We start from the raw sequence: 27,934 nt of genomic DNA, 5'->3' as shown, positions 1-27,934 counted from the left end.
TTCCACGGGGAAAATGATCCAGATGATCCAATTCTTCTCCACTGTCCGTTGCCGCGCTGCCGCTTTTCCGTAGCGGTTGTGCCGCACGCTTTTAGTCAGCTACTGTGCCGGCTGACTGCCGTAGCAACAGTAGTGCTGCTCTACTCCAGTTTGGAGGAGTCTGATCTGGTCTTTTCCCATGCGCCCCTTTTGGCGCATCGCCGCTTGTGGCCCACGGCTTAGGCTTCGCTGAAGCCTTGCCGAGTATTAGTGACACCAGTGTAGGTCTTCGCTGAAGACTCTACACCGAGGAACACTGACGACTGAGATCTTGCACTCTTGCACAGCTAAGGAAACAGCACAGGTCTTCGCTGAAGACACTGTACCGAAAACCAAAGCTGGTGGAATCCGCGTTCGGTTGAGGAAATTGCACCGCTTGTGGTGTGCGCTTTGCTGTCTGTACAGACCTGTGCCTTACTGGTCACAGCGAATAATGATAACAGGCCAATTTTGCCTGACACAAATCAATTCAAATCAGAGAACCGCTATCGGCTCTGCTACCATCTAATGCTAGATCCAGAATGGGTCCAGGGACGGAGACAGAAACGGAATCTATCCCGTGGAGTGAGCAATACGATCTGGATTGCGAGCTTTGCGGAAACACAAAACGTCGCACCGTAATCGCTGACTTTAATAATATTGAAAGTCTGCACAACAGAAATCAACATACTGATCGGCACAGCTCGATCGTAAAACGTAGAGCCAATTCCACACTGTGTAACACTGTGCAGCACGTGCTATGCCGCGCCCACTAACAAAACATAAGCCAATCAGAGGCGAGACACAACACAGACACGTAATCCAGTGGCGTAGCGTTGCGGACGTGAACGCTAGTGAACCCCCGCTCACACATGGATTGGCAACAAAAACAGAATTACAACAGCAAAATTTCTTCTAATTTATCCGCTCCTTCCATCGTCCCCAGCACGGAGGCCGCGTTGCCTCGTTGTATTTCAATCGACAGACGCTGACGTAAGAATTCGTGTGAGCGAGGTTCCCCGGTGTGTTGCTATAGCCGCTTGCCAATTTCCTTTATTAAGGCCATTGCCGATTTTCCCCAGGGCCCGAGCGTTTCAAAGGCTAGTGCAGCAAAAATGTATCTGCCTTATAGACTTGAAAAAAGTTTTGACACTGTGAGAGTACTTTCATTAAAAGACGGATGTTTTTCGAGAACAACGGAAAAGGATAATAAAAGCAGTTCCAACACCATGATTAAGCGACTAAGCTGCGCTCCGGTCTGCCAATGCACGCCAAAGTGCATTTTCCTAGTTATTTTGAAATTCGTCCATCCAGAATTGTACCGGCACGATGCCGCGATCAGTTCAACCGTGATTCAGCACTAACATCTTTTACACTGGTGGTCCACCTGCTCAACTGTCCCGTGCATGCGTACTGTGAATTTTGAAATTCAGTACAGTGCCTGAGTACCTGATAGACAGTACGATTCCGGGTGCACAAAAAAAAGTGGAAGCGATGCCGAGTCTGTTTCTTGTACTTTTATTAGGAAACCTTTCAACAAGGCACATACAGTATTTAGCTCTATAAAAATGAAGGATGTCACACGGAAAATGCTTGATAGGCCAAAGAACGCAAACGCTTCCTTACAAATATGCGCAACCTAGCTTTCCAAATTGGATGCCGAAGAATAAAATAGGAGATGCATACAATAATTCTATAAAACTGTTGATTTAGTTGCGTAGCACTTGCATAAAAACAAGCAAACAACTGTATATTTCTTGGCTTAAGCTATAACTCTATTGTATGTCATGCGTTTTAGGATGTGCCGATTATACTTGTGGTGATAACTCAGACACAACGACATAAAATTTATGGGAGAACGTGGAAACAACCAACAGATTACAGTACTACAATATTTGTCTGCTGTATTATCACTCTGAAATCAAAACGATATTCATGAGTATCTGGAGTAGTAACGCGATGAAATGATCAATTGCAACTGGGTGGTATTATGGGTGGTATAGAACGCTACCGCCAGAGTCAATGCTAACCGCTGGATTAGAGCAAAATTCTCTGTAACTGGTTGGTGATGTACTCCGTTGACCGCTTCCGCCGGGAATTTTTAGTTAACCAGAACAGATGAGGATATCTCGCGCCAGCGGATAAAATACCGTAGTATACGTCACACCGGCAGCCTCACCGCACGTCGTCGTAACCAGATCCAGGCTGATAATTTCCAAAAGAATGCGATTCACTCTGCAAAATATACACTCGTCAGTCGGGACAATCCTTTTGCTACACTATATGTTACTGTACTTGTTTTTTTCTGAGGTGAATTTACTGTACACAAGCAATTTGGTATAGTCAGTCAGCTCTCGTAACAACCAGTGTACAGTACATGGAGAGCCTGGGATTTAAAGTACTGTATCCGCGCGAGTTTAAGGGACAGAAAATTCCCCCGGAGCGCCCGCACTAGATGTCGGCTCCTTTGACATCAAAGAAACCGACGCCTAGCGCGGGCGGTCTGGGGGAATTTTCTGTCCCTTAAACTCGCGCGGGTACAGTACAATCGAGGAAAATTTGGACTTGCATTTACCGGCACTGACAATCAAAACTGTATAGTTCGTGTGGTCCGGCTGCAGCCTGCACGATTAATTTCCTCTCGCAGTGCATCGCGTTTATCAGTAGGGAGGTTGTTCAGTGCCTTTGCGCATTCACTAATCCGGTTTAAATGCTGGTCGAGATCCGGAACACTGCACGTTCGACGGAAATGTCGCTGATACTGATTATGATCCGGGGGTTTCGTAGAACCCAGCTCATTTCCGTTCCCATACCAAGGTGGGAAAAACATGGTCGCGGGAGCTGTTCAATACAGGCGAAAGCGATAGCTGCCGGTCTGAAAAATACACAAATTTATTTTGAATTTAGGCTAAACAAAATTGAGTTTTCAAATTCATGTCAGTTTCTAGTCAGTTTAAGGACAATGGTTCGGTACATGGTGCTAAAAATGGGATACATACACTAAAACATCCGCTTTCGCCGACTCCGAATCGCTTTTTTGTAATGATTTATGTCATTTAAAATCTAAATGATTTGTATATATCGTTCTGAAAATTGTTTTCGCGCACAACCTCCGGTTGCCGAAATATGGCGAACTAAAATTGGGGAAAAGTTTAAATGCTCTGGGAGTACCGAAAGTGTGGTTGTTGCCAGATCTACTTGAAACTTTGCTGTCAAAGACACATGGCTATAAAGGCTAAAGAGAGCCAATATCAGATTCATAGCATTTTTTCCGATTTCAAAATAATTTCAAAAACTTTAAAATTAATTTTAAAATTGGAAAAAATGCTGTGAATCTGCTAATTATTGGTCCACAATCTCCACATTCGACTTTGTGGCCGTGTATCTTATGCAAGCAACGTTTCAAGAAGGTCGGGTAATAACCAGAGTTACCAGACGTTTGGTACACAGCTAAAACCAGGGCGCTATCCACTGGAAACCGAGATACGGCTGAAAAACAAAGTATTCAGTTCATTTAGCTTTTCAGAACAAAGTATGCAGTTCATTTAGCTTTTGAATGACAACTCGCTCTCAACTCGGAGAGAATGTCCAAGTTAGGACATTAGTGGTTCACTGGTTTTGAACCTATAGAACCGCACAGAACCACCCGTGAACCGCGTACAATGTCACTTGCCGCCACGCTGCCGCACTACCGCTCTCTTGCCGAGACACGGTGAACCTATAGAACCACACAGAACCACCATAGAACCACTACAGAACCACCAATGAACCGCGTACAATGTCACTTGCCGCCACGCTGCCGCACTACCGCTCTCTTGCCGAGACACGGTGAACCTATAGAACCACACAGAACCACCATAGAACCACTACAGAACCACCAATGAACCGCGTACAATGTCACTTGCCGCCACGCTGCCGCACTACCGCTCTCTTGCCGAGACACGGTGAACCTATAGAACCACACAGAACCACTATAGAACCACCAGTGAACCGCGTACAATGTCACTTGCCGCCACGCTGCCGCACTACCGCTCTGTTGCCGAGACACTGTGAACCTATAGAACCACACAGAACCACCATAGAACCACTATAGAACCACCAGTGAACCGCGTACAATGTCACTTGCCGCCACGCTGCCGCAATGACACGCTTCTGCCGAGATACAGTTAATCTGCAGAACTGCTATAGAACCACACTTACACACCCGTAGATATCCTCTCAACTGCCAAAGTCTACCTATCTGTCAGTGCGGATGTTGCAAATGCACTGGATACTCTGTTCCGTAAATCTACTCCCCACACTGTGCTACAAGCCCGTACCTTGTTACACTCCAACAACCGGGCAAATGAAAATCTTCGAATTATGCGATTTGAACCTTATTCTAGCATTTAAAGTAGTTCAAAAACTTGCTCAGGATTCGTTTAATTGCTCTGTGGACACGAGAAGCAAAATCGTAAGACACATGAACTTTTTTGGGAACTCGGTTGATAACGCGAATTTAATCGGCTGCGAATTACGATCCTAATTCTATCCCAAAAATAGTTTCAGCCAATCAGAACAGTTTCAGTTTTTCTTGAGGAAAGCTCGCCTTCAAAAGTAACAGATTTGAGCCAATGAAAAAAACAAAACTTAAGGCGGTTAACATGATGCACTCCGCTGTCGCTACATAATTTGCTAGTTTAAAACTAGCAAAACGAGCAGCAGAAACTTCCGGATCAATCCAGTGGCATCTGGCTGTCGAGACCGTACGAACATAGCTTCGCTAAATACTTATTGCGTCGCTTAATTATCCGGTGCAAGAAAAACAACTGGCGATATTTGGGCATCTTGAGCAACGCGAACCTATAGCGTCCTAGCCATGCATTCGTTTGCTCACAAGCTTGCGTATTCGCTGATTTCAGATTGGGATGAGCTTCCATTATGCGGGCTGGGTTGTAAACAGTGTGACATTCATGGCCGACATGGTTGTCCAAGTGGAACTTATCAATGACCTTTCCCACGGCGCTCCACATGGTATCGTATGGCTTCGGTAGTTGAAGAGGCAGTTTAGTGGCTTTTAAAGAGTCCAGTTTGCACATATTATCGTATGCAATGAATATCGACCCCCACTCTTCTGGCGGATAAGATTTCAGAGTTTGGTACAGCCAGGCCACGACTATCAGAAAAACCTGAGACACGGATTCAGCCCTGAAACGTAATCCTTATTACATTTGTCAAACAGTAGAATTGTACTAATGTTTCTATGAATTCTACTAAGAGTTTCTTGGTGCGTCAATCTGAAAGCTTTTAAGAATTTTTCTTACTTATACAAAGGAGAAAATCCATCAATATGTCCGCAAGCTCGTACAATGAACAGGTATCCTCGAGACCGTTGTGGATGAATTTGCGAACTACCGCTATTTTTATAACAGGGCGAAAGAAAGGCATCACTTTCAATGGCTTCCACCTCCATATTGGCAACTGTGCCGATTAAAGAGTTTCCTTCAGCTTCTGCGTTACTATCTTTATTTTCCGGCAATGTAATTGAATTTCCTTGCGCGCTGTGTAAGAGCGGCGAAATTCCTGGAATTTTAGGCCAATAAGAAAGCGGCTTCAGAAAAAAACCCACAAATAGCTCTGAATAAACTACAAGTGCCAAAATACACTAAAAAATTCAACAAGACAACGTAGGGTAACGCCGTGTTCATACGATCCTGAATGCAAAACGTTTATTGGCAACCTTACCTTGCAGGTGCAACGCAGCAGAGTCCAAAGAACGGCGAGTAAGTTGTTTACGTTTACTGGGAATTTTCATGCATTTTGCAATTTCGACGTGATCACAGCAGAACAGTTCTCCTTTCTCTTGCAATGGTTCTGTGAGCGGGGGTTCACTAGCGTTCACGTCCGCAACGCTACGCTACGTGTTGTGTCTCGCCTCTGATTGACTTACGTTTTGTTAGTGGGCGCGGCATAGCACGTGCTGCACAGTAATACATACTGTTGAACGGGCTCCACGCTTTACGATCGAGCTGCGCCGATCATTATTGATTTTCTGTTGTCGGGATTTTCAATTTATTAAAAAGTCAGCAATTAGCGGTGCGACGTTTCGTGATTTCGCGTAGTTCGCAATCCAGATCGCATTGCTCACTTCCACGGGATCTATTCCGTTTAGGTCTCCGTATCTGGATCACAGTTGGATCTAGCATTAGATGGTAGCAGAGCCGACAGCGGTTCTCTGAATTTGATTTGATTTGTGTCAGGCAAAGTTGGCCTGTTATCTGATGTGAAACCCGACCAGTAAGGCACAGGTCTGTACCACAGCAAAGCGCAACACCACAAGCGGTGCAAGTTCCTCATCTGACGTGGATTTCCAGCCTTGTTTTCGGTGCAGCGTCTTCAGCGAAGACCTGTACTGTTGCAGGGACTGTGCAAGAGTTCAAGAGAGCAGTCGCCAGTGTTACTCGGTGTAGAGTCTTCAGCGAAGACCTACACTGGTGTCACTGGTACTCGGCAAGGATTCAGCGAATCCTAAGCCGTGGGGCAGAAGCGCCGAAACGCCGAAAGGGGCGTACGGAAAAGACAGATCAGACTCCACCAAACTGGTGTAGAGCGTACCACTACTGTTGCTACGGCAGTCAGCCGGCACAGTAGCATTTGAAAAGCGGGCGGCACAACCGCTACGGAAAAACGGCAGCGCGGGAACGGACGGTGGAGAGGAATTGGATCATCTGGATCACTTTCCCGTGGAACGGACGGTTAACAGGTAGAAAAACTGTTATTAATTACGGGATTGGCTAGTTGGTAAAATTGACAATTTTTATTGGTCCGTACTGAGCTGAGCGTAGAAGTAGGCGGAGTTTTGCACGCGGCGTGCATGTCTGGCCGTTGACCGTGACGTCAGGCAGATCTAAAATTTAAGTGGACTAACGTGATTGGTCAGTTATCTGAGCTGTGATTGGCCGAAATTTGAACTGAATATTTTGAGCTAGCGGACCAATCAGAACGAAGTAAACAACCCGAATGGGGATTTTCCGCTAAACTCTAGCTGTAATGGGAAATTTGATTTGAGATAAGATAATTGAGACGAAAAGTGACCTTTTGAGTTGAGACAAAGGAAAAGTGACCTTTGATCGAATTGAGCTTAAAAGTGACCTTTAACTTGAATTGAACGGGAAAGTGACCTTTTAACAGAAATTGAGTTGGAAAGTAACCTTTTGAGTTGAATCGAGTCGGAAAGGGACCTTTGAGATCAGAACGTGACCGCTGACTTTGAAAAGTGACCCTTACTGAAAAGTTGGAATTGACCAAATTGACCTATTTAAGTGACCTTTATGATCTGAAACTGACGAACGGTGACCTTTATCGAAGTTAAATTGAACTGGATAGTGGTACAGCGATATCAGCAGCTGTAGGATTTCATTCGCTAACGTGTTTCGAACTGTAAAAGCTGTTTCGAAGTTTTGTCCGAAAAGTGACCTTTTAGGGCAAATCTCTCGAACTTTTTATCGAAAAAGTGACCTTTACACGGGACTTAGTCGAAACTTTTCAGTCGAAGAGTGACCTTTAATAAGGACTTAGAAAAATTTCGGAGGTACAGAATGACCTTTAGGAAAATTGAATAAACCATACAATAACGTGTGTGTGAGAACAATTGGCAGGAGCGTCCAAGTTATCCGATCAACATGGACAAAGACCAAGAGGAACCGACATCCAACAGCAGTCAGGGAAGCAAAAGCTCCCGCAGCTCACAGCAAAGCGCACCAAACCCGTACAAAAAGGATCTGTACCCGTACTCACGTCCAGTTGGACATGAGCGGAACACTCGAGCGCCCAAGGCATTCGAGAAGAAGGATTCACGAGGCTCTGATAGCACTTATCAGAAGGCGCTCGAGGCGGTCGCCAATCAGGAAAGTTCCAGCGACGACCAGAAGCACACTCCCGCGTCTACGGCGGGAAGTGATCCGATGAACCAGACAAAGGTCACCGGGGAGGATAAGTCCACAGGAAGAATAGCGGAACTAGTTGGAGCATCACAGTTGGATGCTACCACTAGCGGAATGCATGAGCAGAATAAAAATGCGAACCTGACTCAAATGGAAGTTGAAACGACAAAGGTCACCAAAATGGAACTGGTTGGAATGGGATTGGATGACCTTTCATTGAACGATAAGACTGTAGACGATGACCTTTGGGCCACTCCAATGGTGTCAGATGAGTCAAATGAATCATACTTCACGGACGATGAAATGACGATGAATATGTCCTTCCAATCTGCAATGAGACAAGCTGACCGCGCTGAAGGGATGACACCTTTCAAAGACATACCAGAGCACCTCATTGAACGGACACAAACTGGAAAGGTCATCAATGTACGACCGCCGTCACCGAACAGCCCCACGTTAACTTTGAGAAGACGTGTCAGCGAATTGGAAAATGAACTGGAAGTTAACGAACGACAAGCGGACAAGCGGAAACGAGAATACCGAGAAAGACTGACGGCACTTGAGAACCGCCTGTTTGATCTGGAACAGCAACAGGGTGACCTTCAAAGTGCCGCAGACGGTTGGAAAGTGAAATATGAAAGACAAAAGGAATTGGCCGACGAATATTTGAAAATGGCAGATGACAGAGAAATGGAAGGTCATCTTGCAGTCAGTGACCTCAACGAGAGCATGTCAGAAGAATCAGCCGAAAGGTCACGGCACTTAGTGGAATTGAAGGACGAATGCGACTCACTGAAACTAAAGGTCACCGAAGCTGAAACGAAAAGAGATGAATACGCAACCAAACTCGCCGAGGCCACCCAGCGATTGCTGACGAACACCACCGAAGTGTTTAAGCTCAGGAATGACCTGAAGCTGCGTGATAAGAATATTGGGATCCTCCACAAGGAATCATATGATCACCAGAGAAGGGCCGATGAAGCCGCCAGGGTGACCAAGGAACATCAAGAAGAGAACCAGGCGTTGAAAGAAGATAACCGAAAGGTTACCGCAGAGATCAACGAGTTAAAAGGAACCGCTAAGACAATCGCCGAACAGGGCATGAGGTGGGAGCATGAAGCACACCTCTTGGACATAAAGGTCACGGCGCTTGAGTTGAAGGACAAAGAGTGGCAACAAATTGTTCACCAGAAAACACAGGAGATTATCAGACTCAACACAGAGTTGATCGATATGACCCAAACGGCGATGACAAGAGAAGATGAGGTCACCCAGTCGAAAAATCAACTGAAAGCAGCAGCCGAGGAATACATAAAGTTGGAAAGGGATGTGACCCAGTTGGCGGAACACATTAAAAGGTTGGAGAATGACACTGAAAAGGTCATTCAGGAAAAGACTTTCCAACTCCACCAACATATGTTAAAGGTCAAGGAGGAGAATCAGAACTTGAAAACGGAGAAAGAGGAAGTCCAGTTGAAAGTCCGTCGCCTTGAGGATGAAAATAAGGCTCTCAATATATCCAACAAGCACAAAGACGAGCAGCTTCTGCAATATGGCGGTAGAACAGCAACAGTGGAATCACCGCCGCCCAGTTACAGCAAGGCGCATGAAATGGGCACGGGCAAAAGCTTCCACTTCGACATGCCGCTACGAACTGGTACCGGCAGAGGAAGTGTCAAAAACGAAAAGGACGGGGAAAAGGCCAAAGATGACAAAGAGCCACCATCGGAAAGTTATTCGCTTACGAATCGAGGTGACCCTTCTCAGTTTCCCCAGCATATCGAAACTAATGTCTTCATCAAAGAAGGACAGCGGGATAGACCACCGAGCCGTCAAGAACGCCCGAGGAAGTCCCGCTACGCAAAGGCGAAGCAAAACCGGGAAGAAGAAGACAGTGATTCTAGTGCAGCAGATCAAGATCCGACACAGAAATTGGTAAATGCACTCAATTCGATGGCACGGAAAACGACATTGGTGACCTTTGACGGAAGTCGTGACGCAGTGAATGGTTGGACACAACTGGTTAGAGATACCCAACGAACGTATCACCTCACCGACGACCAGATCTTAATTGAGATAGCCAGCGCGGTGAAAGGACCAGCGAAAACCTGGTTCGAAGGAGAGAGAGAGATCGCACTCCAGGAGGAAACAGAATATACAATTACGGAATGGCTGGCCAAATTCAAAGATGAATATGGAGATCGTGATGAAGAAGTCCTTGGATTACGAGAAGCCATGGCAAGAAAATTTGACCTTGGAAAAGAATCTCTTGATCAGTTTTATCAAGCGATCATGAAATACAAAGCGAAACGGATTATAACTGAAAAGCAGGCAGTCAATTTCCTGATCGAAGGATGCAGAGTGGATGGTGACCTTTATAAAGCACTGCGCACGCAACAGTGCAGGACTCCAACCGAAATCAAAGATTTCTTCCGTCACTGGTCAGCGGGAGAAGATAAATATAAAGCGCCTAAAGGTCAACGTAATCAGGAATACGTGACCATCCGCCAAGGTCAAGTCGAAAACGTACCACAACAGAGGATGGCAGCTGCACCAGTCCAGCAGCCGGTTGAATACCGCAGGGAGGCCCCGGCGCAAGAGGTCACCAAAGAAGTGACCTTTATCGACAGCCAGACGGGACAGCCACTCACGTACGCCATGGTAGCTGCAATACAGGCGGCGGCTCAAGTGAAACCGACACCTCAGAATGTGGCTCCACCAGCTCCACAGAACGTGGCCCCAATGAACGTTGGAATACCACAACAAGGAGCGGGGAACGGAAATTTTGGTGGAAATGGATACGGATATGGAAATGCAAACTGGAACGGAGGACAAGGAAATTTCCAGAATCAAGGTCAAGGTCAAGGCAACTTTCAGCCAAACAGAGGAAACCAGAACAATAACCAGCAAAATCAAGGGTCACGAACCGAATTCAAGTTCCAGATGATCGATGGATGGGTGGCGAACAACGTGCAGATGTGTCAGTACTGTATGTACGGCAACCACCAGACCCAGGGATGCAAATTCGCTAACACACCACCAGAACAGAACCCGAACCTGTTCGCCTTCAACGAGTGGCAACGACTGCGCGGGCTTGGTGGTTGGCGCCTAGCGGTAAATAAGTAAATAACGGATATGACCTCATCACCCAATGGTATCAGCACAAAGCAAACTTCCAAAACCAACAAGGGAATGGAAACGGGAACTATGGAAATGGAAATGGCGGTGGCCAGAACGGTGGCTACGGCCGTGGTGGCTTCGGCCGCGGCGGCTTCAGAGGAAGAAACAGAGGCTTCGGCCGCGGAAACTTCAGAGGAGGCCAGAACAATGGCGGCGGCCAAGGAAACTACCAACAGGGTGGTGGCCAGCCAAACGGAGGTGGCCCGGTGAACGAGCAAGCGCAAGGGAATGTGCAGGGCGCGCAACAAGGAGGGGCGCCGGTTCAGGGAAACGGGCAAGATCAGTAGGCACCGGTGAGCCTACTGATCGACCCGACCCTAAACCACCGGATAAAAGGGAAAGGTCACCACTGCAGAATGGTACTGCAGTGAATGTGACCACTGCAACGGCTATATGGATGCCGTCAGCGCAAAAGGAAACGGCTAGATGGATGCCGCCACAGCAAAGAGAAACGGCTATATGGATGCCGTCATCGCAAAAAGGATATGGAACGGTTATAGGAATACCGTCACAAAGTGAAAGGTCACCGCAGAATGGTACTGCGAGTGGAAACGTTCAAGTGGACAAATGGTCACCGCAGAATGGTACTGCGAGTGGAAACGCGCAACGGGACCAAAGGTCACCGCAGAATGGTACTGCGAGTGGAAATTGTCGTGACGGTAGCGCGACATTGCAAAAAGTGCAGCAAAACGAAAGGTCACCGTACTGCAGCGAAGAAGTGCTAGCACAACGACGCGCACAACGGAATGCAAAGATTAAACAGGCGCTGCTGAATCAGAAGAAACCGCAGAACGATGCTGCGCAAGAAGAAAACGAGCAGCATGCGAAATTCCGAAAATTTTTAGCAAAAAACGATAAGGCGATCGAGCCAAGTTGCGATTGTTACGGGAAGCCAAAGCCAAAGTTTTGGAATTGTTCAGAAAACGAAGAAGAGAAGCTGGCAAGGCAAGAATGGATTAAGCAGAATATCATCGTTATTAGTAAAGATGAAAAGTCACCTTCCGTTGGAAAAGTTCAAATGAAAGGTCGCGGAGCAAGTGCGAACGCTAAAGGTCACGGTGAAAGTGCCGTGTTAAAAGGTCAAGAAACAGACTTGACACTGCGAACAGCGCAGCAGAAGAATAGCGAACTGGCACAACAGGACTCCGAAGACTCACTTGTTGATGCAGTAACTCTGCAACAGAAGGAAAAGTGGCAAAAAGTGGCCTACAGACCGAATGGCAATCACGGGATGTGGATACCCGTAACGCCAAAAGCGAAGCAGAAAGCAGGAATGTCACAGGAGGATTACTGGGACATGCAACAGTTGCGAACGCAATGTGAAAGAAAGCGATTAGAAGAGTTGGTTACGGGGAAACCAACCCAAGGGTCACCGAACCCAGTCCCAGCATTCAACGCAGAGGAATATAAGAAGACATGCGCTGACTGGAATTATTCACGTAATGCTCCGCCACAGGATAAACCGCCGAATTATGGAGAAAAAGTCCCCATACAAAAGCTGACAAACGGCGGATTTGTCATGAAGCGCAACGAAAGGTCACAGGACTTAGCGCAAAATGAACAAAAAGGACGGTCAAACGAGATGGCGCAAATGCAACAGAGTGGCGCAGTTGAAAGGTCACGGGACTTATCGGAGGCATTGCAAAAGGATGACAATGACAAGTCACCAGCCCGAACAGATGGAATGTCTTCGCAAATTGACCCAACGAAAACGAACAATGAAGTGTCCGCGAAGGTGATCGAATGGATGACCGAAAAAGGATATGATATGATTACATAAGAAAGGTCACCAGATGAGATGAAAGGTAGCGAAGAAGACGAACTGAAGCGAGCGGACCGAATAACAAGTGAAGTCATTGAGAAGTTGAGGGATAAACGAAATGAAAACCGTAAAGAGGAACTGATCCATCAGACGATAAATGAAGTGACTAAAGGTCACGCGGATAGCACAAAAGCAAATGAGCAAGTGCAGAATGTTAAAAAGGTCACCGGTGATAAAATGACTACAGAGAAGCGAACAAATAAAGAAAAGCCGCGAAAATATTACGATGTTCGGACTAACGTTCCACACAGGATTGATAAGCTGAGCGAGATACTGAAAGGTCATAGCACTCTAGCAAAAGGACAAGTGCTTCCCGATATGGATCCGGGACCAGTATCGCTTATCCCTGTGAAATGTAAGATTCACACCTTGAAGATTCAAAATGGAAAGTTACCGAAGAGAATTGAAGCATATACACACGAAGTGAAAGTGGGAGACATAAAGGTCAACGCAATGTTGGACACCGGCGCTGAGACGTCGTTGATCAGCAAACCGTTTTGTGAGAAGAATGGACTTCACATGCTCCCATTACCACCAGACAGATTGGTGAAAATAAATGGAATTAGCGGGACGTCAGGATTCTTGGTGACGCATTACTGTGTAGCACCAGTGACCTTAAGAAGAAAGACTAGCGAACATTCATTCTACGTCCGACCGAAGTGCGACGACGTACAGGTGTTATTGGGATTCGACTTCTTAGAGAAGAAGTTCGTACTGATGGATAACGAAGGGGAAGAAGAAAAAGAAGATGACCCCAAACCAGTCGCCAAAGTTCAAGTCGGAAAGGTCACCGAACTTGTAAAACAGGAAAATGTTCAAACTGCTAATAAAACGCTAATCCCAGTACCAGAGGCACCGGGAAACGAAAAGAAAAAGATGAGGCGAAAAGAATTGTCACCATTTGAGCAGTTGCAAATGATTCAGCAGGAGATCAAAAACACGTTAAACCGGACAATGCTGACACAAAAGGGAAGAGAAAAGGTCATCCCAGTACCAGAGGCACCGGGAATGACGAGAGTGCAGCAGAACGAGATTAGCCAACGGATAATCCCGGTACCAGAGGCACCGGAGAAGAAAAGCGAAAGCGTAAATGTCAAAAAAGTCGACGAAAGGAAAAAGGAACCGCTCGCGCCAGACATGGATGAGGCGATCGTATTTACCCCGGACGGGAGAAGTATGATCGCAGATGACTGTGAACAAGGAGCCACAGAAAATGGAAATGTCGAAAAAGTTATCCCAGTACCAGAGGCACTGGGAAAGGAAGACGAAAGGTCACCAGCGACTGAGAACTTGGAACCAGAACGTACTTCGAACCTTTTCGAACCACGACCTGCTACCGAAAGGTCACCAACGCTTGAAGAGATAATTGCCACACAGAAAGAAGCGGCAGTTGCAGCGAAACAATCGCTTGTGCCAGACATGGAGTATGCAAAGCCTATCCCAGTACCAGAGGCACTGGGAATAAAAACGGCTAAAGTGTGGAAGGATAAAAAGAGCGAAAGGTTACGGGTATTAAAACGAATAGCCGAAGAGGAACAGATGTTTACAAGTGAAATTCGTAACAAGGCGCTCGAACAGCTGAAAGGTCACCGAACACAAAAAGACCCAGAGGTCATCGAAATATCCTCTGAGGACAAAAGCGTGACCCCAATCGAATGCGAACAAGACGCAACAGCACAGGAAGAGGTTAGACCGCAAGCGAGCCAAAGGTCACTAACCTCAGACGAACGAGCCAGGAGTTGTCACCACGGCTACTTCGAGGACCCGTGCAGAATACAACCACAATGAGAATGTGCCGAATGTTGTGAAAATGCCTCTCAAGATGACCCTTCAGAATGGCCAAGATGTAATGCTGCATTAGCAGACCTTAAAGGTCATGTTCAAAAGGAAGCGAAAAGCATCATGCGGACAAATGAAATGTGGAAGCCACACATTGAACGGTATCACTGTAACAGATACCGGACTTGGTTGTCATGCGTGAAGAGCTTCATTATCGGGAGAGGAAGATGGCTAAACCATTGGTTACAACGTGTCGAGAAAGGAATCCAGGATCCCCTTGATCCGGTAGCAACAGAAAGGAGATTTAAAAGAGAGATAGAAGAGATGAACGAGGAAGGAGAAATGTGGGAAGAAGCGAGAGTTGACCTTTTCTGGGACTTTCGCGTAAACCACATGTACAAAGGTGAAGGGAGGACGATTATTTTCCCGGCAGGACTTGGCACACCTGTCTACGAATCGCTCCAAGTGTACTACGATGCGTTAAAAGAAGGCAACGAAGAAATATTCCAAAAATATTGGAATAAATTTGAAGAGGAAATCCCCAGATTTGATGTAAAAGAGATGCGAGAACTACAGGTAACTCGGAAAAGAAGGTTACCGGGTTTGATGCAAAAGAAAAAGGTGACCTTTGCACCAGACCCAGACGGAGTGGACTACCCAGAACGAGGTGGCGATACATGGTGCATGTATGAAACGATCCCAAATGATGAATGGGTCACCGAAGAACTGATGGCAAACTGCATCTTTGTTGGTCCTAAACGACCTAAAGGTTACGAAACAGTTCAACAGGATGAAGTCGATAAGGGGACAGCAAAAGAAACAGAGAATGAGGAACCAGTTGAGATAGTTGAAGGCGGATCGAACGAAACGGAAGAAAGTTCAAAGTCGGCTTTTGACATCGCACAGATGCTAACGGATAGAGGAGAAATGTGGAAGAAGTTCAAAGAGGAAATCGAAAGGATATCGAATGAACAGCAAAACCCAGTAACTGAGGCAAAAAACGGGGAAAGGTCACTCGATAACGGTGAGGAATGTCCGCCAGTCGAGTTGACCGAAAAGCCATTGACGAGCCTGAAAAAAATAAATGAATTGGAAAAGTCAAAATCGGACGAGGAAAGGTTAAACTCCGACCAATCAGAAAGGTCACCAGCGAGAATCCGAGTAGCAAGGAGTCACCCAAGAGTCGCCGCACGAAATGGGCGAAAGGCAAAAGAAGGGGACAAACCTCTGCTCAAAAATTCGAAAGCGAAAGAACTTAGCGATTCGCGGGAAAACGAAAGTGACCTTTCATCAGAAGATGAAGGAGTTGATGAGCGCCCACTCGAAAAGACTGACAAAGGTCAAGCTACTGTGCAAGATTACGAGAGCAGTAACTCGGACTCCGAGTGGACGAGTTCAAGTGATAACTCAACAACTTCGGAAGATTCAGGTGTAAGTGACCTTTCAGAACAAGAAGATTTAATGGACTTGGATGAAGATGACGAAGTAGATGAGGAAAAAGAAAAGGATATTAAAGTCAGAAGATTGAAAGTGGAAAAAGCTAGAATGTCGAAGGACGTGATCAAAGTTTACAGCGACCAGCGAACCAAATTGAAACCGTCAAATTGCACACGTGTAAAGGTCAAGATGGGAAAATATGCACCGGCCCAAAACAAGTTGATGTTTACACCGGTCCCACAAGTGGAAACTGAAGTTCAACCGTTGGCAGGAGTGACGGACCATAGAGGAAAATACTTTGAAATCGTCATTGCGAATCATAGTAGCAAATACCGGATCGTGAAGATAAATCAGCTACTCGGCTATGTTGAGCCGTATGAACATATGGAGAATGTAAAGGTCAACGCAGGGACAGTAAAAAACGTACTCGAAGACCCTGAGGTGGACGATACAACGAAAGCTGAACTGAAAAAGATAATCGAAAACTTGAAATTGGGACCTGACCTTACCCAAGAGCAGAAAAACGACGTGTATAACGCGTTCTGGGAATTCTGGAAGGTCTTACCCACATCAAAGAAACCGTATGGAGATGTAAAAGGGGTCACTCACGTAATTGACACGGGAGATGCAAAGCCAGTTAAGTGTAACCCGGCCAGAACGAGTTGGACAGGCCGTGAGTTTATAACGAAGCATATCGAGGAGATGTTGGCACAAGATGTGATCGAACCGTCAGATGCCGAGTGGAGTTTTCCAGTCGTGCTGGCAGTAAAGAAAAATGGCGACGGAACAATGGGGACAAGATTTTGTGTCAACTATATCATGCTTAACAAGTTAACAAGAAAGAACAATTATCCGCTACCGAACCCAGATGAATTGCTCGACGCGTGCGCAGGCAATAAATATTATGGAAAAATGGATCTACAAAGTGGATTCTGGCAGATCCCAATGGATCCGGCGTCTATCAACAAGACGACCTTTGTAACGCAAGATGGAATGTACCGGTTTAAACGAATGCCATTCGGAGTGTGCAACGGACCAGCAACATTCCAGTTGTGCATGGACAAAGTACTCTCAAAAGCGAAAAGAAAGGGTTGCGTTTTCGGGTACATTGATGACGTCATCTTCGCTGGAAAAACTTGGGAAATTTTCATGCAGAATTTGAGAAACGTCCTAATGAGCCTGGTTGAAGCGGGATTCACAATAAAGCCAACGAAATGTGAATTCGGAGTGAGACAAATGGGATTCCTGGGTCACATACTCAGTGAAGACGGAATTCGCATGGATCCGGAAAAGGTCACCGCGGTCTCAGAGTTTAAACGGCCTCAGACAGAAAGGCAATTAAGGTCATTTCTTGGACTGGCGAACTATTACCGCAAGTTCATAATGGGATATGCACAGAAGACCTGCCACCTATACGAGTTGCTGAGACAAGACAAGCACGTGAAAAAGGACTGGACGAAGGTACATGAAGATGAGTTCAACAGTTTGAAACAGTTGTTATGTGAAGGTCCAGTACTGGCAAAGTTTGACCCCGCAAAACCGACCGTTATTGAATGCGCCGCGAGCAAAGAGGGAATTGGAGCCGTACTGTCACAGGATGGACATCCAATCGCATATGCGAGTCGCGTTCTGCATGGAGCCGAGAAAAATTACGGCGTAACGGAATGGGAATGTCTGGGAGTAGTATTCGCTGTCAGGAAATTCAAACCGTACATTGATTATGCGGAATTTACCGTAAGGACGGATCATCAGGCGCTGACCAATTTGTTAAGGTCGGAGACGAACAAAGTCGGAATGAACCCGCGCTTGACAAGATGGGCAATGGCCTTGCAAGGTCACCAGTTCAAAATTGAATACAAACCGGGAAAGTACTGCGACAATGCGGACGCGTTATCAAGAGCACCAATTGAAGGCCCGACGTGTCAAGAAGAGGAATTCGATGAGATTCCAAACTTCGAGGATTATAAGAAGGAATTCGACACGAAGGAACCAGCAATTGAAATTGGACAACTGTTTCTGCAGATGGTGGAACAGAGAGAAAAACGATTAAAGGTCACTTCAGTTACGGCGAATGAGTCGGCTGAAAACGAAGCAAAAGTGAACCGGGTGAAAAGTTGGTTGCCCACCGTCAGTGACTTAAAGGTCACCGGACTTGACGCGGAATCTAAAACGCAGAATGGAAAGGTCACGGGACTTGATGATAGAGCGGAGAATAGAGACGACCTTTGGGAAACGGATAAGGTGGCACAAGCGTTGAACGAATGTCCGATCAAACTGCTGAGATTTCCAAAACAGACGAAAAAGAGGTACAAACCGCTACCACGCTGCAAGGTCATCAAGGATTGGAATGAGCTCAGTACAGCGACAGTCCGCATTGTCAACCTGCAAGGTGATGAAGAAGAAGAGGATGACTCGAATCGGCAGCTACGGAATAAACAGTTAAAAGATCCCCATCTGGCAATGATTATAGATGAATTGGAACATCTGCCAGACGCGAAAACAAGATCGAAATTTGAAGTGCACTACCAGTTATGGAACGGTATATTATACCGAGTAAAGGATAAGAATGGGAAACTTGAAAGGTCATATGTCGTACCGTTGTCAATGCGAAGAGCGATAATCCACGCATTGCACGACGAGAAAGCGGCAGGACATCTGGGATTTGAAAAGACATTATCAGCGATAAGACTTCGATATTACTGGGATCGAATGAGTACAGATGTGAAGAACTACATACTTGCGTGCCAAGGCTGCCAGTTCCGCAAGACACCGAGAAAATGCCCACCTGGAAAATTACAAGAGATAAAGGTCGGACATCCGTTCTTCCGAGTGTACGCTGATCTGAAAGGACCGTTGTTACTGACGAAGAAACGCGGATACAAGTACATAGCAGTGTTCATCGATCAGTTGACGAAATATGTGATTGCGGTACCAATGAAGACGGCAACGGCTAAAGAGTTCGCGAAAGTGTTCGTGAAACACGTGATATTGGTACACGAAGCACCGCACATCCTGCACACGGATCGCGGACGGCACTTCACAGCTGAAGTATTGGCAAAGGTCACCAATGTCTTTAAAATCAGGCACACATTTGGAACGGCATATCACCCGGAAGGTCAAGGCCAAGTCGAAAGACAGATGCAGACGATTGCGGATGGCCTAGCACAGTACCTGAAAGCAGGAAATGAAAGAAAGTTTAATAAGTACCTTCCATATGTTATTTCGGCGATGAACAGAGTCGTGCACGCCACAACAGGATATTCAGCATACTATATGCTACACGGCAGAGAAATGACAATGCCGGAGGATGTGGTCACAAAAACGAATATACCGGATGACTATGGCACTCCAGACGAATGGGTTGAGACCATGAAAAAGAACTTGACCTTTGCCGAAGAAGTGGCGAAATGCAATATTAAAGATGCTTATGAGAAGAACGCGGAAATTTACAATAAGAAGAAGTCGGAACCGAACTTCAAAGTGGGAGATTTCGTATTGATACGATTACAAAAGGATACGAAACAAGGGAAGAAAGAAACCCAATCGGACTTTAAGTCAAAATATGATAAAGTGTGGAAGATTCTCAGTTTCCCGCGAGCAAACGAAGCGGAGGTCATCGAGCAGAATCCGAAGAAGGAAGCTGACCTAAAAGTTGTTTCCATCGATCGGTTAAAGCCGTGGCATCCACCATTACCCGACGAGAAAGATTCGCAACGAACGTTGAACGAAAAAGAAACGGAAGAAGCCGAGCATGCTTCGAAAAATGGTATCAATCAATTTTTCGAACCACCTCTGCTACCTGAAATGGAAAAAGTGGATAAGGGTGCAGAGCATACTCCTCAAAAAGAACCTTTTTTCGAACCACCTCCGCTACCTGAAATGGAAAAGGAAGACAAATCTACAAAGAAAAGAGGAAGAAAGAAGAAAGAGGATAAGGATTTCGAAACAGCAGTTACAATCAAGTTGAACGCAGAAGCTGGAAATTTGGCAGAAAGGCCACCAGCTATCGGAGAAGAAATCGAAGTAGCAGAACGCGCTTCGCAAAAGGACTTTGAACCAAATCAAGAGCCTTTTCTCGAACCACGCACTGCTACCGAAGACCAAAATGACCTTATAGAAAAGCGGAAAGAGGAAATAGAGGCGGTCAAATCAAAAGCTGAACAATTGGGCCGCGATATAGCGAAAGCAATCAATGAGCGAAAGGTCAAACAGAAGAAGAAGAAACCAACCCCTACGGAACTGCTAACCCAGAAAGGCGAACCTGAGGATGCAGCTGAGAAAGAACTCCTTGATCGGATAACTAAAGGACGCGAGAACAAATAACCACATAGACATAAATAAGGGGTCACACTTAATTGAAAATAGGAGTTGGGAAGGCAAAAAGAAAGGTCACCAATGTGCAAAGAGTTAACCCTTATCGTTTCATTTTTATAGAAGGTAAGCACAGTTAATGGACAGATCGGAACGACAGAACTCAGATAATTCCGATTCGGAAAGTATTGGAAACCCATTAAAGACATCGACACCGATAAGAATGGAAGGGGAATACGGTTACGACACCTCATATGGTGAAGGATCGACGTCGTCAGTGGGAACGGCCCAGAATGAACCTGGAACAGCCCAAGGAGGTTACTACGGCGGACAGGGGTATTACGTATACCACGATCCAGGACAGCAGACGAATTATCAGGACACGGTTAACTGGGTGCACCACGGCTCACCTGCCGGAACCCAGTATTCGGGACAAGCGATGGGCGCCCCCTATCAACCGTATCCGGGATCGTACACCCCACCGGGATCATCGCAGGTGATAATGGGACCGGCAAGAATGCTGATGCCGCCACCACAACAGACTCCACCGAATCGATTTACGGGACAAGGAGGATTCAGCGGAATGCTAGCGACTCCGGTACAGTCACAAAGGTCATCTCCGATACTACCGCCTTTTCCGGAGACGGGAGGCTTGTCATTGTCGGACATAGGAACGCCTCGCATGAGAACACCGCAGCAACTTGGAGCGCAGCGCCCTCATCGTAATTCGCCACACAGAGGAGGAAGGCGACCGAGAGGCATTCTACCGTCACTGGGTCCCAACTTGGAGCAGACTGGACCAGATGGCTTACGGCTTACGCCCCCAGGCGAACCCTCATTACACGAATACGCACCGAAGCTCCCTTTGGACTTGAGGGACGATGACCCAAACCTGAATTTAATCGTGGATAAAAAGGAAAAGCTGACGGAAACCGACTTAGAAGCCATTCGTGACTTCAATCGGAAATGCCGTGACCTTTACAGAATCCACATGCGAGTTGAAGATGAACACGCATGGTATGGAAAGTTAATCAGTCTGGAAACTGTTATCAAACCGTGCCACATTGCCATGAAAGATAAAACGAAACAGGTTGAAGCAAAGCGCAAGGAATACGCAATACAAGTTGCATCGATGTGGCAATATCATCCGACGATAAAAGGTAGAAGGTGGCCGGAGACTGTCGAAAAGATCCTTAGGTATCTCAAAGTGTTCCCGGAAACAAGACAGATACCGACTACCAGCGTCGCGGGACCATCCAAGCCCATAGCTGAAAAAGACGCCCCGGTCGATGAAATGACGGACGAGGACCTTTTGGCAACAAAGAGGAAGATCGATGCCGAATTAACCGAACGAGCAGAGAAGTCACGGGCCAGTTCGGTCGCAGGATCAGTTCGTGGACGTACTAGTTCGGTTACAGAACCATCTAGCGGGGCTACGAAGAGTGGAAAAAGGGTAAGGTCACCGACGATAAGCCCAAAAGAGACTGAACACAAGAAAGGGCAGCGAACAAAGAAGACCACAGCAAATAAAGCAATACCAGTTAAACCGGCAAAGCCACAGGCCCCGATTCCGGTGGGTAGAAAGAGCGCGCCACCCACGCCAGCGGGAACAGAAGGTCAGATTCGGTTCCCGAAATGCAGGAGTTTTACGGCTAAATACACCGGGACAGACCATAAAGAACGAAAGGTTACGGCGCGTATTGTCGATCGGAAAACGAATAAAGAGATCGATTCGTATAATCCCCTTGCGGATAGGTCAGTTAAGGACGCTATCGGGGAACAGGCAAAAATGACAGTCAACGAGGCATTACAGTTTGTGCTTCCAGAAGAACGTCACAATCCAAGAGTTCTCATTCAGATGCTGAAGCACGTTGTCTCTAAAGTTGCGACCGAAGAAGATGCATGGATCCGTATTAAAGTGGGCACAAACGACGACCACTTGGCATATACATATACAACGGACGGCAAAATGTTGACTAAAGAGAGAATCCGTTCAAAGCCGACGGCGGATCCAGACCCGAAGAAACGATCGTCAGATGATTACGAGTCGGTCCTGAGATATACAGAGGCGACATGTAGAAAGGTCACCCTCAGACTTTTCGCTGGTAACGGAGAAGTTGTGGAAACCATAACTGCTGTGATAGTCGACCCAATAACAGGAGACCCGGTTCCATATGCTCCATGGGACGTATCAGAAGAAAATGCCCAAAATGCGAATCAGGCAGCCATTGAGCAGTTATGGAATCTGATACCTGAAAGTGACCGGGAAGATGCGGTAGTCCAAGCAAGTACACTGATCAGTATGATGAGGCATCGGGCGGAGATGGATGAAGCGCATTTCCGGCTTACAAGACGAATGGAAGATGGATCATACAAAACGGTATTTTACGACGCAAATAAAAACCCTTTGTGGGAGGTCGCCTCACCCGGACAGTCGAAAGAAACACCCCACTTGGAAATTCAACCCCGGGCACAAGAAGGAGGAGCCAGAGAAATGGAAGACACCCCAGTCACCGGAGCCGAAGAAGCTGGAGGCGCCAGACGATCGTCAAAGGAGGACGAATCAGAAGAAGAAGAAGACGATGACGATTCGGCAGAGGAAAATGCCGAGGAGGACGAAGAAACGGCCGATAAGCATAAAAAGCCTTCAAAGGTAGTTAAGCCGAGGAAAGCACCCAAATTGGAAGAAGTTATGAACCGCGAAAAAACGGTTAAGAAAGGTGATTTCCTGAAAAAACGAAGGGAAGAAGAGGATAAAAAGAAACAAGAGAAGGAAGAAGATAAGAAGAAAAAGAGCGGTGATGAAAGCAATAGCACAAGCACCGGGAAGAAGAAAAAGGAAGGGTCAAAGAAAAGAGATGAACCAGCGCCTCATGATGTTGAGATACTGGACGAATCAGTCGGCGAAGTTGAAGAAAGGTCATCGACACCCACGACTTCAAAGAAAGTTATCCAATCGGCTACATCAAAATCAAAGGTCACTGAGCCTGAGTCGCCGGCCCCCAAAGGAAAGGTCATAGCAGTGAAACAAGTTGTCCCCATTGTCATTTCGGCATCCACGCCAAAAGAGCGCAAGGACAAACAGATTCGTGAAAAAGCGAAACGGGAGACGTCGCGTGAATCGGAGGCATCGGAAGATAGCCTTCCAAGCACTTCGACGGTCAGTGCAAGGTCACATACCGATTCGAAAACGACACGATCAAGGACTACTGAGCCAAGAAGCTTAGCGGAAGCTCTGGATAAAGGGAAAAAAGCAAAGAGCGAACCCGTTAAGACCAAAGGAAAGGGCAAGACAGTCACGAAAATCGATGCATTAGCAATGGTTAATTACACTGAACCAGATGGAGAGAGTGAGCTGGACTTCACCTTGGATGAAGAATTTGAAGGCCCAGACAATGATAACCTGACCACGGTCGATGAAATCATCAACGCGTATAACGGTGCGGAGAAAAATTTCACACGGATAAGAACAGCATCGGTGACATCGAAATTCAAAGCGGGCCTGAACACATATTTGAAGAAACAGCGTCGTAGCTTCACTAAACAAAAGTTCGACGTCGTATTGGAATTTGCGCGGAACGCAGGAAAACTTATCCAGAAGCACCCGAGTTTTTCGTATGAGGCCAAGTTGTTCAGGCCAGCCAGTTCGGATAAAGCGCTGACAACTCCGAATGAAGCGGTCCCAATGCGGGTAGAAAGGGCAATCGCAGGAACGACAAGCCCGTTGGGGTCAACGAGTCATCGGATTAGCCAATATATTAACGCAGTCTGGAACGACGGGAATGGAATGATAAAGGAGATTGATACGGCCACTGAACGCGTGTTGCCCAAGATGATTAAACAGAACGTCCTCTCCACAACGAACGCGAATAAAGGACATCCAATTCGATACACAAGAGTTGGTCTGATACCACCGGGAAGACAGATCTACTGTCATATGTCTGACAGTCAAGATACGGAAAAGGTCACAGTCCCGTTGAGTGGAGACACGTCAACTCCGATATTGGACCAGATTGCACAGAAAACGGCTGAAGAAGAAGCAGCTCGGCTTAAATCGCAGGCCCCGAAAGTGTCGAGGACCAGGGGACCGATGGATGACGAGGCGGAGGAAAGCGATGACGATGCTACAACAGCTCCTCCTGGACCTGCGACAGAAAAAGATGAACAGTCGAAAGGTCAAGAGACATCGGAAACTACCGCAGGAGTTCAACCGAAAGGTCACGAGACTTCAGACAAACGGGAGAAAGAAAAGGTCATGCTCCCGATGGACAAGGCAGCGGCAGAAGCTGAAGCGGATTCGGCGCAACAGGTGTTTCATAAATCACTGTTTGCGCCATTAAAACAAGTCTTTGAGAAGGAACGATCGAAGTCGGTCGGCGATCTAAAAGGTCAAGAAACCTTGCCGCAAGAGGAGAAGAAGACAGCCGAACCAAAATCGGCGGGGTCATCATCAGGATCACTGGCAAAGTTGAGGATCGACGAGACAGCAGACCAAACGGACTCAGCATCCTCTCAGAAAAGCAGCGGTACGCCAGTAAAAGAACCGACAGATTATACGTTAGGACCACCATTGGATGTAAATAACCGTACATGGAAGGAAGTCCAAAATACGCTCCAGATGGTCAGAGAAGGCGAACTGCTTGGCCCCGAACTGAAGAGACAAGTGGCTGAAAACTCGAAGGGGAGGTCGTCACTCAATATGACCGAAAGAGTCCTCAAACGAGCATATAAGGAAGGGAGATTGAGATGTAAATATAACAAAGACAACAAGATCATCTATTATCTTCCGAAACAGGGCCGAGACCGCACTCCCAGACTCCCAATGGTATTAGAGGCATGGAAGATAGCCATTACAGACGTGGCTTTGGACGCCATTGGCGGTACCAACGGAGCCTCATGGGGCGACCTTTCAAATTTCATGGCCGTTCATTATGAATTGGGCGAATTGAACATCGAGAAAGATAAGGAATGGATCAAGAATGCGGTGGAAGCTTTGATCGCGGACGAAGCGGTTCACATCAACAGCGACGGCCGGATAGATTTCCCACCGTTACCACCACCGGAGAAAGAAGCAGAATGAATGTCGACAGTGTAATATGCAGCGAGTAATGAACCCTGCATATTACAGAAAAAGCATAAAATAGTTCAAAACGAAAGAGAAAAGTATGACGAAAGGTCACTTGAACAGTACTAGGACTAATAGAAAAGGTCACAGTAGTCAGAGAGTGCTGATAACGTGAGAAAGGTCACCACGTTACAGTGATAAGAAAAAGGCAGCAGGAGCTAGGAAAGTCTCAGCTCAGTAACGGAATAGGCGTAAAAATGATAGAAAAGCCTTGACATGGATAGGAATGGAAAAGATTGACGTGGAAAAGGTTACTATGACGGATTGTTTTATAATTGCAGATTGAAGAAGAAAGATGGCACAAAATGGTCAAGCCACTCCTAAACGTTCGGGAATGGCGGCAGACATCGATCAGTTTACGGGCTATAATCCAAAGTGTCCGGACTGCTTATGGAACAACAAAAAGGTTGATAAGAAATTCCCTTGCTACACTTGTATTCACAAGCTGGAAGACCCACATGCCGTCACGCTTGTTGGGATCATGGAAGCCAAACGTGGGAACTTGGACGTTTTTCGAAATCTCATAAGCACAAGAAATTACGGCAGCATCCCAGTAGAAGAGCGAATGCTATTCGAAGATCGTTATCGAGAAGCGATCCGGAACAATGAACCTGGTTGGGATGACACCTTGGAGCCGTTGAAATGTCCACAAACAGACGCATATCGGAAGAAGTTCGAAGAAGACCAAGCGAAGATGCGAGCTCAGCAGATGGAAGACGAAATCCGCGCGAAGATTAATGCGGAAAATAAGAGAGCAAGTGAACAGGCTGCACGAGAGGGGTTGCCCAGTACGTCGAGTTCAACCGGACCCACAGCCAGCCTAAACGAAGAAGAAGTGCAGCTGACACGTCAGTCCCTCATCATACAAATCGAAACGCTAACGAAAGATCCAGCTGCTATGCCAGACGAGTTATTCAAAATGCTGTTGCGGGAGAAGAAACGACTGCAAGACGGGTTCGCGCCGGCACCATACATAAAGAAGGAAGTCGAAAGACGTATGGATGAACTACGTAAATCTCGCCGAACCGAAAGCGATGTGCTGCAAGCACTCAGAAGTTTTAAACGGGACGAAGGCTTCATACGACCACGGTCGCCTCCGCATAGAGAAAGGTCACGCGGACATTCACGTGAACATGAACGGATTTCTGAAAGACGGAGCGAAAGGTCACGTGAACACTCTCGTGAAAGGACACGTGACTACCACAGTGAAAGGTCACGCGAACGTTCTCATGATAGAGATTACCGTGGCGGAAGAGGATGGGTGCGCCATGGAAACGAAATAACAGAAATGAGTATTCAGAGGAAAATCGATACGGCAAAGATTTTGGCGGCGACGAGAGAACGTGAAGAAAAACGGCGTGCGGAGACATTCCGTACAGAACCTGAAAAGCAAGGGCATCAGGTGCCAATGGGAGTTGCATTCCGGAATCGCAATGTCAGAATGTCAACACTCGAAAGGTCATGGGACAAAAGACGCGAACAAACGCGGAATCGAACACCCGACCCACAGGATAAAAGATGGCAACAGAGGGCTGCATTTTATGCGACCTTTGATTCGGGCGCAAGCAAAAGGTCATCAAGCGCGGAACGGGAAGATTCACCCCCAAAGTATCAGCGAATGGAGTCAACAGTCCATGTGGTGGATCCAATTGTAAGCACCGTTCAAGAAGACGATGCGATGGAAGGAACTAGCTCAGTTGTGGAAACCGCATCTCAAGAGAATGTGACCCATCGACGAAATGTGATTCTGGATAGTGACCTTCAACCGGCTACACCGGCGAGTAATGAAGCCTGAGTCAGGAGAGAGACGTGAACTAGAAGGTCAACGTGAACCGGATAATCATCGCCAGGCTGAACAGCGACAGAACTCCAGATTCGATAACCGACAGCCGGATACCATCGATATGGAATGATATTGACGAGCAAACGGTTGAAATTTGTCGGTACTTCGGAATAGAGTCGGACTCAGCCGAAGCTAACAAGATTGGTACGATGCTGAATCAGCTGCGCCAATTCTTACTTGACTCAGGATATGCGAGAGAGATTAAACAGGGGGTGGAACAAGGACTTTTTCGTCGGTTATTCATCCACCGCGATTCGGTACGGGACTGTTATCTCCCCATCCGACGGAACGGGCTACACAGTTTGGTGGATTTGAGTTTATTGGATGTACCGGTGGATACAACTGACCCAATCGGGATGACACAGTTCTATTACAGAGACTATCCCGAACGACAAGAATACGTGGCTCAGTTTGTTTTACGACATGTGAATCCAGCCTTCAAGTTGCTCGCAGCCAGAGCATCAGTAGGACTTCAAGTGGATCCCACAGATTATGCC

At 46.7% G+C, this 27,934-nt stretch overlaps 1 protein-coding gene across 1 annotated transcript; it reads left to right on the top strand.

Moving 5' to 3' along the window:
• Positions 1-6,717: 6,717 nt before the first annotated feature.
• On the top strand, positions 6,718-27,648 carry LOC129582294 (serine/threonine-protein kinase fray2-like). Its single transcript, XM_055473790.1, has 2 exons — positions 6,718-6,760; positions 25,876-27,648. Exon 2 carries the CDS (start codon positions 25,890-25,892, stop codon positions 27,387-27,389), a length of 1,500 nt encoding a protein of 499 aa, XP_055329765.1. The 5' UTR covers positions 6,718-6,760; positions 25,876-25,889; the 3' UTR covers positions 27,390-27,648.
• The last annotated feature ends 286 nt before the right edge of the window (positions 27,649-27,934 follow it).

The sequence above is a fragment of the Paramacrobiotus metropolitanus genome, unplaced genomic scaffold (assembly GCF_019649055.1).
Source record: "Paramacrobiotus metropolitanus isolate TYO unplaced genomic scaffold, Prichtersi_v1.0 Parri_scaffold0000007, whole genome shotgun sequence".
Classification (NCBI taxonomy): domain Eukaryota; kingdom Metazoa; phylum Tardigrada; class Eutardigrada; order Parachela; family Macrobiotidae; genus Paramacrobiotus; species Paramacrobiotus metropolitanus.
The sequence above is the reverse complement of the archived record's forward strand: the minus strand, read 5'-3'. Positions and strand labels throughout refer to the sequence as shown.

What these genes read in the sequence shown, in the direction of transcription:
- LOC129582294 (XM_055473790.1), top strand. Translation starts at nt 25,890, where the DNA reads ATGGCACAAAATGGTCAAGCCACTCCTAAACGTTCGGGAATGGCGGCA.